Source organism: Lolium perenne, chromosome 1, assembly GCF_019359855.2.
Source record: "Lolium perenne isolate Kyuss_39 chromosome 1, Kyuss_2.0, whole genome shotgun sequence".
Lineage (NCBI taxonomy): Eukaryota > Viridiplantae > Streptophyta > Magnoliopsida > Poales > Poaceae > Lolium > Lolium perenne.
In genome coordinates, this window is record NC_067244.2 from 181254417 (window position 1) to 181267366 (window position 12950).

Here is a 12950-nt window from a genome sequence, read left to right on the forward strand (position 1 = left end):
TAACATTCGTACACGAACCTAACTGTAGCCTAATAGTTTCAACACTTGTCCGAGGTGACCCGAGTTCGAACCCAGCCACGTGCAGGATTCCCAATAATTTTTCAAATTTAAGAAAAAATTAATTTCGAGCTAAATTTGAATTTTGAACAACTTTAGAATCTGAGCAAAATTTGAATTCGAACAATTTTTCAAATCTAAGAAAAATTTGAATTCGATTTTTTTGAATATGGGCAAAATTTCAATTCGAAGAAATTTGGAATCTGAGCAAAAATTGAATTCTAATAGTTTTTCGAATCTGAGCAAAAGTTGAATTCAAACATTTTTAAAACCGGTCAAAAAACAAACAAATAGGCCAAAATCGCACAAAACCCACTAGAACCTTCTAGAATATTCATAAAACCGGAAAAACCGAAACCATTACACCACCGATTGCTTCTGTGTTCAACGGGCCGCGGCTAAAACAGTTTGTTCCCATAGCGATGCCTATTAACACGCGCCAATGAGCGATAAATAGGGATTGGCCTATTCTTCGCTCATTGCGGGAGCGAGCGGGCGCTCCGCTCAGAGCGGGATAGAGCAGGCCCAACCCGTTAGCAAGGCAGCGTCTTCCTTTGTTTTTCTTCTTCGGGTTTCTCTGTTTGCTTTGATTTTTCTCCGGTTTTGCTGGTTTCTTTCCTCTAGTTTCTGTTTTGCCGAATGGTTCTTCTAAACTTTTCAAGTTTTGAACTTTTATTGAGTTTGAATTTTTTTAAATTTTGAATGTTTTTTGAATTTTAACAATTTTTAAGTTTGAACATTTTTTATTTTGAACTTTTTTGAGTTAGAATTTTTTAGGTTTAATCTCTTGTGAAATTTGAAAAAAAATTTATTATGAACATTTATTAATGTAAAACTTTCTATATTTGATTTTTAAAAAATTGTTTATTTTTAAAAACGGTTTGATTTTGAATTTGTTCGGTTTAGAATTTGTGTAGATTTTCATTTTTTGTTCGATTTTAAATTTGTAAAGATTTTGAAAATCGAAGCAAATGTGGAAATTAAACTGTCACGAACTAGATAGAACGGGAAAAGAGCTACATAATAAATGGGCCTTGCTAGCTTAGTTCCTTTAAGTGGAGCTCCACTCGCTCCCGCTTAAAGCGGTGAATAGGTCCTCCCGGTCCCACTGGCGAAAGGCCAGAGGAGTACGAATGCATCGTTTTGGTGGACGGGCTCCATGTAGCCTGTTTTTTCAAAGAAAAAAAATCAATTTGCACTTTGAAGTTTCTTTTAAATAAAAAGTCTTACATGTAGATAATAATGACTTCTACCTTGTGTGTAAGAAATCGGTGTGAAATTATATGTACCATACTAAACGTGAACAGCTTCGATTTTTTTTGTAGTTTTCAGTTTTCTTTTGATTGAACGCCGTTTGGTCTACATGGATTTTTTTTATGGATAAGACTCGGTACTTTGTAGTATTTTTTGTGGTACCTGCGAGTTGGTGTATTGGTGGTGAGCTGTTGTGGTGCATTGTTTTTTTTTTTGTTCTTTATCAGTGTGGTGTATTGTTTGTGTACACGTAGCAGTGACATGGCTGGGATAGTGGCGGGTCCGAGACACCATGATCTGCAGTATCTGTCGGGCGTTTGTGTAGTTTTCTACTTGATATTTGTAGGGCCTTGCTAACGTAGGTTTGGTTTGGCTAGGTGGCAAACTTTCGCGAGGTCATCCTTAAAATATGTATGTGGTCGGTCCTGGTTGTCGATGCGGTCTATCGATCATCGATATACGGTGCACATTTATATGCTACAAGGTGGTGTTTGGAGCAAACATACCTCATCCACAACAGAGTTTCCTTATCTGCTGTCGGAACCAAAACCTATGCTCATTGATAATAAGATCTATATGGCCACCACTTTGAGTCATCAAACCATTGTCCTTGTCGACAATACGAGATGTAAGGCGACCATCTTGCGGATCATCCTTGTGGTGGATCTGATTCAGACTTGAGTTTCTTCACAATTGAGCTTCCAGAAGGGATGGAGTTTCTTGATAGAGATGTCCTAAAGGCAGATGATGGTCTGAGGTCTAATCTCATTCAGGTGAAGGATCTCAAACTTCGCATTTGGCTCCATAGTAGCAGCACAAGCTATTGGTCGTTGATGGATACGTGTCTACGTAAGATGTTTGCTGCCTTGAGCACGGCATATCACACTTTTGGGGGGGGGGGGGGGGGGGGGTATTGTTGTCCGAATGAAAGAGGCAGGGGACAATTCTGAGTTTATCTTCTTGGAGATGGGTAGATCCATACTCTACTTGGATATTAAGCGCACATAGTTGCTTAAAGTCATGACTTTACAGCACAAGTTATTTGTAACTCTCATATGTCATTAACTATATTTATGTGTTGCTTCGCATAAAGTTAGTTTTAATATTGTATAAAAACATTATCTGGTCACTACCATCATGTTCCTTGTACTGTCACTTGTGTGCATTGATACATCCAAAACGTATCTACTTTTCCGAACACTTTTATTGTTGTTTGCCCTCTATCTTGTATGTTTTGAATGCAACTAACACGGACTGACGTTGTTTTCAACAGAATTGCTCTGGTGTCTCATTTTTGTGCAGAAATTCAACTTCCAGGAAAATTCCCGGAAAATATCGCAAAATTCATATTTCACCCGAAGACTCACGGAGTCAGAAGACAAGACGGAGGGGGCACAAGGGGCCCACACCTGCCCTAGGCACGGGCCAGGCTTGGACGCGCCTAGGGGTGGTCTGGCCCCTCGGCCAACCCCTCGACCTCTCCTTCGCACTATATAAAGCCACTGACCTGAAAATACCGGGGGGTTCGACGTTTTTTCAGAAAGAGTTCCGCTGCTCCGCCGCCACCAGAAACCCCAATTCGGGGACCAGAAACTTCGTTCTGGCACCCTGCTGGGATGGGGAATTGGAGGAGATCATCGCCATCACCATCACTGATGCCTCTCCACCAACCATCCATGATTCCCCCATCCATGTGTATGTAATTTCCCGTTGTAAGCTGTAGGGGATGGTAGGGATTGGATGAGGTTGGTCATGTAATAGCTATAAGATTGTAATTGGCATAGTGCCTGGTATCCGTTGTTAGTATTTTTGACATTGTTGTAACTTGTTATGCTTAATGCTTGTCACTTTGGGTCCAAGTGCCATGATCTCAGATCTGAACATGTTATTGAATCATGATGATAATTATTGTTTTTTATCATGCCTGCAAGTTGTGTACACATATTGTTGTCCGGAACCTGAGGCCCCAAAGTGATAGAAATTGGGATAACCGGAGGGGATAGCTATGATGTGAGGATTGCGTGTGTTCACGGAGTGTTAATGCTTTGATTTGATACTCTATTAAAAGGAGTACCTTAATTACCAGTAGTTTCCCTTGAGACCCCGCTGCAATGGGCTGGTAGGACAAAAGATGTCGTGGAAGTTTCTCATTGCGAGCACGCACGACTAAATAGGAACACATGCATATGGTTATTTTATACTAGGATGCTTATATCATTATTATTCGCAATGCCCATGTCTTGTTATTATATGAAATATCTCATTCATGTAGCACCCATTCATCCATCCTTATGCCTACAGTATTTTAATCTTGTTGTCTACTGCAATCATCGCTACTGTTGTTTTCATTTCACTACTGATGTTACTTCACTACTACCACTGTCATAAAACTGTCACTACTGATAAACTGTTGCAAGCAAGTCTATTTTCAGGTGCGGGTGAATTGACAACTCATATGTTAAAGCTTATAAATATTATTTGGCTTCCCTTGTGTCGAATCAATAAATTTAGGTTTTACTTTTCTTGAAGACTGTTGCAATCCCCTATACTTGTGGGTCATCAAGACTATTTTATGGCGTCGTTGTCGGGGAGCATAGATTTATTTACAAGCTTACTTGAAGGTGATATTGTTCGCTGCAAATTATTTATTATGGGGAAAGCTCATGAATCGAAGTTCCCTATATTGCCATCCACTACAAGAAGAGGTACAACTCTGAACACCTCTGTTGCTCTCGATTTGCCATCTGCTATGAGTAAGCTTCTTACTCCACCACATGCTGCTACTTCTGCTAAATTTGATAATGCTCCTGATGATTTTGATGATGCTTCTACTGTGCTTGATAAGAATGGTTCGTTAGGTCCTTTCCTAGATACTACAATTGCTAGAGCTAAACAAATTGAAAATGCTGAAAATATTGTTACACATGTTAGTTCACCTGAAGCTAGAGGGGATCCTAATTATGATCTTGATGAAACTTACATTGAACTTGATGATGACTTCATTGATGAATGTCATGCTACTAGATATGCAAGTGCTATGAAAAGTCTTCTTGCAAGACGAGCTGTTAGATATAAATTGTCTCCTGATTCTAAGTTTGCTACATCTCTTATAAATATTAGAGATAAGGATTATGATTTCTCTCTGGTTTTATCTTACATATCTATTTTTTTAGAAAGAACCTTTCTGTGGTACTGAAAATGAAAGTGCTATGAAACATATGAATGAACTCTCTACTCTGAGCAATTTATTCTCCGATGATATTAAAATACACACTTACATTGTCATTAAAACTTTCCCTTTCTATCTGAAAGGAGCAGTTAAAATTTGGTATGATAATTAGTCTGCCAGATCTATTGATAGTCCTATTGGTTTGGTTAATGCTTTCTTCTAGAAATATTTTCTTGCTAGTGCTCAACATGCTGCTTTGTAGAAAATCTTTGACTTTGTGCAGATAGAAGGAGAGAAATTTCCTGAATCTTGGGCAAGATTTTGTTCTTTAATTAGAGCGCTACCTAAACACCCATTAGCTAAAAATGAACTCCTTTATATATTCTATAATGGACTAACTGTTGAATCTAGGACATACCTGGATAGTTGTGCTGGTTGTGTTTTCAGGAAAAGAACTCCTGCTGAAACTGAGAAATTATTGGCCAAAATAAGCAAGAATTATGATGATTGGACTACACCGGAGCCAATACCAAAACCGAAGAAAAGGAAAATGATTGAATTAAATGATGAAGTGATGAGGGAAGCCAAGAAAACTCTTAAGGAGAAGGGTATTTAATCTGTAGGTGTGAAGAATCTACCACCTATAGAAGAATTATGTATGCCAATCCCTCGTTCTTCCACTATTGAGGTACACTCTCTCCAACGCTTTGATAGTAGAGATATTCCCTACTCCAAACCTCCTGATCAATGCTTAGATGAATTTGATAATTATATTGTTAAGCAAGATAATTTAAATAAGAGAGTGGAAAATCACCTAATGGAAAATTCTAGAGCTATCAATAATTTGCATGATATTGTGGAAAGAACCTCTAATGATGTTAAAATGCTTGTTAAACATTTCCATATGGTTCAAATTCAAATTTATTAGCTCACTAAAGTGCAAAAAAGATTTCTAGTTAATCCTTCTAGGGAAAAACATGCTTATGAAATACTCCCTCCGTTCCTTTCTATAGTGCCTATAGATTTTTGGCACGGAAATTAGCGCAAGAGTATTTTTACACAAGACCCCCTGGCTGAACGATTTGAGATCAGACTAAAATTAGAGAAATCGATAACTTCCTAACTTACTGTAACAAATCCCACAAATCTGTCTGGTTGATTCTCAATATATGTGCAGCCAGGTTTAATTAAAGAAAGAAAAACATTGCTTCCTAAATCTAAGCAATCCTTGGGGTCATGCATTAGGAATCTCAATTAAGTGTTTCCTATTTTGTGTGGATTTTTTCATGCATGTCGTGTGGGAGTTGACCGGTGGAGGGGGTAATTAAAAAAAAAAGCCAAGCTACAGCCTTATATTGTGAAACAAATGCCAAAAATCTATAGGCATTATAGAAAGGAACGGAGGGAGTAAGAACTAGAAGCGGTGTTTCTACTCAGGATCATTTATATCTTGAAGGACATCCAAAGAGAATTGAACAAAATTCTCAATAAATTAATGATGCTAGGACTAAGTCTAAGAAAAAGAAGAAAAAACACAAAACTGTTGTAGAATCCTCTGAACTTGCTAAAGATCCTAATAGTATATCTATTTTTGATGCTGAAATTGAAAGTGGTAATGATAAAAATGATGCTTCCGATAAAGAATAAATTGAAGAAGAAGCTGAAAAGCATACCAAGAATATAAAATACACTAAGGAAGATTTCATTGCTACTAAACATGGTAGTGAGAGAGAACCTTGGGTGCAAAAACCAATGCCTTTTCCTGATAAGAAACATAAATCGAAGGAAGAAGAGCACTATAACAAGTTCTGTGAATGGATGAAACCTTTGTTTTGCAAATTTCTTTGACTGGTGCTATTAAATTGCCTCCTTATTCAAAGTATATGAAAGATATTGTCTCTAATAAAAGGAAGATTCCAAATGAGGAAATCTCCACTATGCTCGCTAATTATTCTTTTAATGGTAAGGTTCCAAATAAGTTTGGTGATCCAGGTATACGCACTATTCCATTCTCCATCAAAAATAGTTATGTTAGAACTGCTTTATGTGATTTGGGAGCAGGAGTTAGTGTTATGCCTTTTTTCTCTCTATAAGAGACTTGATCTAAAAAATTAATAACAACTGATATATCCTTGCAAATGGCTGATAAGTCTACTACTATTCCTGTTGGTATATGTGAGGATATTCATATTCAAGTTGCTCATAATTGTATGATATTAACTGACTTTGTTGTGCTGGAAATGCCTGAAGATGATAATATGTCTATTATTCTTGTGAGACATTTTCTTAACACTGCAGGGGCTGTTATTGATTGCAACCAAGGAAAAGTAACTTTCAATGTTGATAACAAAGAGTATACGGTTTATTTTTCCAAGAAAATTGATAGCTTTCAATGTAGACTGTCGGGCCCAAGAGGTACAACAAGCACCTCCCCCCGTGCATCCAGAAGCGCCGGTTCTCGGCGATGATGTCGCCCATAGAGACACAGGGCTGAAGAAGCACCGGGCAGACAGACATTGATCCACCACGCCACGGGCGGCGTATTCCTTCGATCTCGTAGGCTGCATACCTCCGGTTCGTGGAGCGGGTTTTCTTCTTCTTCCGAGTCAAAGAAAAAGTTCAGAAACGCGCGGGCAGTGTCTGTCACTGCCCTCCCTGTGTATTTTGTTGGTGACTGACTCTCGTCGTCGTCCTCCTCTTCAGAAGTGGTGTTGGTATTTTTTCTTTCTTGTGGGGTTTGTTCTGCCTGTAATTTAGCTGAGTTTGTGGCCTTGTGAGTAGCACAAGGCCGAAGCGGTACGTAGAAAATATGATTAGGGATAGGTGAGCTCAGAATCAATCAAAAACGTTTTTTTGTCTATCATCTCCGGTTCCTAGACAGAACTGGATGCATATGGATGTTGCTGTTCATGTTCTTCCGAGTTTGAGTTTGCCTATCTATATAGAGGTAGAAGATGAATTAGTTTCGTGTTGCTCCCTTGTGGAATGTGGTCATATGGATACATCTGGGAACAGCAGGAGAAAAGAAAAATCACCTTGACTTACATAATCTAATTTGAGTTCACTTATTACAGCATCCACCATTCCAACCGGTCAATTAAATCTGATGGGTCAGCTTCCCATAAAACCACTGAAAAGCAAATATAAACCAGCAAGCGTGTTTCAGGTGACCAGTCATTTGTTATTTCAAAAGAAGCATACTATCACATAACCAAATATGAGTTTCACCTGAAACAAAATGGCACATGTGAATCGAAACCCAAAGTGCTCTCTACAAGTCTGCCCTGCCATGGGACCAGCCAAAAAAAAAATACAAACACAAGGCACAGAGACGATCGAGGAAATTCAGTCCAACATTCTTCATCAGAGACCAGGTGTGCTGTTGTTACGGTGAAGGCAAGTCGCAACCTCACTGCATGCCCACTGAAGAATTTGCCTGTATCCAGGGTAGAACTGCACATAGCAACTTAGCCTGACTTTGACAGGAGACACAAACGATGCGGGCAGCTGCCACTCTGTTTCCCACTTTCACTCCATTTTTCTTTCGTCTTCCCAGAGATTTGAACAGCAATATGAAACATGAAATATTTTTTCCTTATTAAATAACACAGACTTCATGCGGTTCCAAGCATGAACTGTACATGCATCACAGCAACTGCACTCTAAATCATGAAGAGTCACAACTACGTACATCATCCATACCCAACACAAAGATTCTTGAGGCTGGAACACATCCTCCAGTTGCATAATAGCATCCTAAATTTCTAATGTAGTACCCCACCTCCCCTCCATTCCATATCGTGCTGATTTAGTACAAAATATTGTACTAAATTAGCGATGACTAATATGGAATGGTGAGAGTAGAAATTAAGGAGTTTACACCAAAAACAAAAGAATAAAATGTTGGTTCTGGCACCGCCAGTTAAGAGATGTATTTATATCAGCTTCGATAAAATGCAGCTCACTCCTCCTTTATGGCACCTTTGTCCCTGGCACTTCTGTTTCAAGTTGATTTAAGAGTCAGAAATATCAGAAGAGCAAACTGAAATAGACAATAATAGTTCAATAGTGGATGGTGCAATGGTGCTCCAATGTCTTAATTATACATTTATTAAAAATATATAGATGAATGCCTCAATATCTCTTCTAGTCTGAATTTCTTAGTTAGGCATCACAAACCAGACATCACACAAGAAAAAACAACCGGTACCAACTGGGGAATGATATCCCTCCATTGGCTATACGTTGTTAGATAGAATACAAAACCTCTCCGTGCTTTTTAGCACGAATAGCACCCCTTAGGAGTCCGCGCTTTGCGTACGATTCGAACTCAGGATTGGCGGGTTCGGCACCTTGAACTCCTGCCACTGAGCGTGTTCTCACCACTGGTCACACAAGGAAAAAACAAGTACAAAATACGAGAATTACGGTGGAGAACCTGCAGCTGCTCCCCACCCCAAATCCCACCCTGAGCTTACCATCTATAGCCGTTCGTTATTAGTACCTGTACGCAGTTTTTGCCTTGTATTACAGGGGAAAAGTAGTATCTGCAGCGTATCAATTTGTTTCTTTAATGCCCGCTAATGTCATACAGAAGGATCAGATAGGCATTAATCCCCCCCCCCCCCACACACACACACACACACCTCCTTCCATTGGGCTGGTCACCCCTCTCCTTCCTCCCCCTCCCCTACTCCAAACGTCGGCATTAATTTCCACTCATGCCTCCTGTCCTCGACTCCGTGGCGGCCCAGATCCATGTTCCGCCGTCAGGAAGTATGCAAGCCTCGTCGTCTTCTTCATCCCCTTCGACAGCAACCGCCGCCAGCCCCTCCATCCCGATGCCACCATCGGCAAGTGGTCCACTAGTGAAGCTGTCACCAGATCCGGCCTCCAGGTGCCCCTCCTATGCAAACTCTATGTTTCTAGAAGGAATTGATGCCAACTTTTTCTTTTATGCGGTCCTTTGGTTGGTTCGAGTGTTACGGAAGCAAAATCTTTCTGTATTCTCTCATGCCTTTTGATACTTCATTGTCCTCATCATGTAGAGTGATCTACCTTAGCTTGTGTTGGAAGGAATTAGTCTAAGATTTTTGATTTATTAAGACCGCACATACAATTCCCCCCCCCCCCCCCCTCGAGTATCCGATACTTTTCTCTGTTCTTCAATGGTGATTCAGTGAGATTGTACACGGGACCGTGTGACATGATGCAAAATTATGATGTTATAAAAGGGATCCAGTAGGTCATTGTATCCTATTTTTTGTGTTCGTGTTGCAGAGATTCATATAAACCATTTTCTTGATGTTTTTGTTGAACCAAGAGGTCTATTCTTGGTCCAGCAGACATTTTTTTTTCAAGGGAATCTCGACAATAAATGTCTATAGATAGCTTGCTCTGGATAATTTCATTTGTTAATCTGTATATGTAAAACATGTATGAGAAATTAGTATCAAAAATCAATTTCTGGATCGCATACAATACTTTTTAATATCAGAATTTATTTATTGGGTCATATAAGAAATTTGTTAATATCAGAAATTAATTGGATCCAATCTGTACCGTCCTGTTCTTGTGACAATTGCACCAGCACATTTAGTGCATCCATGTGGTGTATTTCCTTTCAGAGTTATAGTCATTTAAATCTAAATTTCCTAATTAATAACACTACTTTGTCCAGTGATCGCGAAGTAACACTACACCGACCAGGATATGGGGGTACGGCATGTCCATGAGCCATTAGTTTGCGTCCTCCACTATGTTCTATAGCTTCTAGTGACCAATATATCTGGACTGAATACATAATCATCGTGATATATCTGAATTGGAAAACATGCATAAACACAAGTCTGATAGTGTAAATTAGGCAATAGACAACTTAAATCCACACGAGTATCATGCATTAGCATATAGGGTATGGGATCATCATTCAATTAACTCTGCATCTGTCATACAGAATTGCTGAGGTTCACAGTTCATCAAATTCATAATATGAAAAATTGAAAAGTAAACACTTCTTTCTTAAAGACTACATTAAAAATAGAGTGTTATATGAACACTCCTAATACTACAGACCATCTATTTTACTCTATGGCAGAACTAGTCAAGAAGTGAGTCATTCATTAAATAAACATGTTCAGTTTGTATCGATCTCTTAATTGCAGCAGATAAGTCTTAACCTATTCACCTGTTAGGAATCCTAGTTATGCAATCAACTAGACAAGACACTAACGTAATGCAGATTGCAAAAGGTAGTTCTCGGCAGGAGCATTATGCATAACACCCAAAGGTCAAACAGAGACAAACCTTGCAGCAGCATCCTTGGTCGCAGGAAATGTGGGAGGCCAGACCATCATAAAAGGATAAATGTGAACAAAGAATTGTTCATGTGCTGTCAAGTCGACTTTAAGCAACTCCCTGCGCTTAATATCCAAGTAGAGTATGGATGTACCCATCACCAAAACGATAAACTCAGCATTGTCCCCCGCCTCTTTCATTCGGACAACAGTATGCTCGTCTCCCACAGTGTGGTCCGCCGTCCTCAAGGCAGCAAACATCTCACGCAGACAAATGGAATCCACCAGCGACCAAATGCTAGTGCTGCTACTATGGAGCCAAATGCGAAGTTTCAGATCCTTCAAGTGAATGAGATAAACCCCAGAATCATCATCTGTCTTTGCTAACTGGACATCTCTATCAAGAAATTCCACCCCTTCGGGGAGCTGAATTGTGAAGAAACTCGAGTCCTTGAGATCCACCACAAGGATGCCGCGCAAGATTGCCGCCACACATCTCGTATAGTCGGCGAGTACAATGCTTTGACGGCTCAAAGCGCCCGCCATATAGATCTTGTTATCAATAAGCAGAGGTTTTGGTTCCGACGGCAGATAGGGAAACTCTGTTGTGACTGAGGCGTGCTTGCTCCAGACACCGCCTTGCAGCATATAAACGTGCACCGTGTATCCATGATCGATAGACTGCATCAACAGCCACAGGTAGGGCAGGCCGCTGGGGTCACCTTCTCTGAAGAGGAGCTTCTCAAATGTGTAATTGGCAGGAGTGACATGGTCGAGCGGGGGCAGCTCCGGGACAACAGGCATGCTTCTTGATGGGAAGAGCGGGCTGTACACTCGGCTCGTCAATCCGTTGCCGCCCTGCTCGGAGATGATGATGACGCTGCCGTTCGAGCAGTCCCAGATGAAGGAGTCCAGCTCGAAGCTGGCGCGGCGGCAGACGGCGGTGAGCTCCGGATGCTGAGGCAGCATCTGGACGAAGCGCGGGGCGGTCGTGCCTGCCGTGGCGATGTAGAAGCCGAGGGGGCGGAGCGGGTGGAGTTTGCGGAATCGGCGGAGGAAGGCTGGGTCGGAGGCGTGGCCGAGCCACCGCTTGCTGACGAGGGCGGCGCGGACGAGGTCCGTAGGGAAGGCGAGGCGGGCCATGATCTCGCAGAGGAGGTTGTCGTCGTCGAGGACCTTAGCCTGCGAGGGGGGCTGCGCCGGCGTTGGGGAAGTCGGCGGCCGCGGCCGCTTGGGTTCCATGGCGATTTGGTGTGTGAGATTGGGTTAGGGTAGAAAGAAAGGAGAGGTAGCAGCACGGTAGGATTTTCACTTTGACGGGACAGGCCTGTGAACTCCAGCCCACCGCCTACCCAAGTCCAGCCCACGAGATCTTTTTTCTTGTTAGTCAGTCGTACTTACATAGGTACCAGTGTACCACCGGTGATCCGGATCACTATGGTAAGAGCATCCCATTCGTCTCCCCACGAGGTCAACTCCAGTGGCACGACGTATTTTATTGTCCGCGCGTATCCATTTGCGTCACGCGGCGGACGCTAAAATGACCGTTTTTCGTTCGCGCGTTCGTTTGCGTCTGCTCCAACGGTCCAACGTATTTTTTTTGTTTTTTTTTTCTCTTTTTCATTTCAACGTAGTTCCAAATATTACATATTGGAAGATTATTTTACAAACTAATACATAGTTTGGAACATGGTTTACACAAACTAATACATAGTTTGAACCATGGTGGACACAAATAAAACATTGCAAAATGAGGAAACCAGTTGTGTTGATTTCCGTATGTTCACTGCCAAAAAGAACATTCGAGGGCACACCCAGTCACCCAAACTGGAAAATCCAGCGGGTGACGGTGCCCTTGTTGGTTCTACCGAGGAAGAACAGACAGAAACCTCCACTACTGGCTTCGTCTAGCCCCTAGCCAGATTCGCTCCAAAGAAAGAACACTCTAAGTTCTAACTATCTGTGTCCGAGCCGGATTCACCGGTGTGGTAGTGCATGCGGTAGGGTGTGTCGTCGAACACCTTGAGGATCATCTCGCCGTCCCCCTCATAGAGGAAGGTGAGCTGGCAGCCGGGCTCGAGCGCGAGGTCACGGGCGAACTTGTCCCACCCCGTGTGCAGGTACATCTTGCCCGTCGAACAAGACCTCCACGGTCTAGCGGCAGAAGTTGCAGC

General features: G+C 41.4%; 1 protein-coding gene across 1 annotated transcript; it reads right to left on the reverse strand.

Annotated features, from left to right (window-relative positions):
* Positions 1 to 8053: 8053 nt before the first annotated feature.
* LOC127314980 (uncharacterized) lies at positions 8054 to 12065 on the reverse strand. The gene is made up of 2 exons (XM_051345545.2): positions 10787 to 12065; positions 8054 to 8478 (listed from the first exon to the last, which is right to left on the reverse strand). Exons 1-2 carry the CDS (start codon positions 12016 to 12018, stop codon positions 8442 to 8444), a joined length of 1269 nt encoding a protein of 422 aa, XP_051201505.2. The 5' UTR covers positions 12019 to 12065; the 3' UTR covers positions 8054 to 8441.
* Between the last annotated feature and the right edge of the window lie 885 nt (positions 12066 to 12950).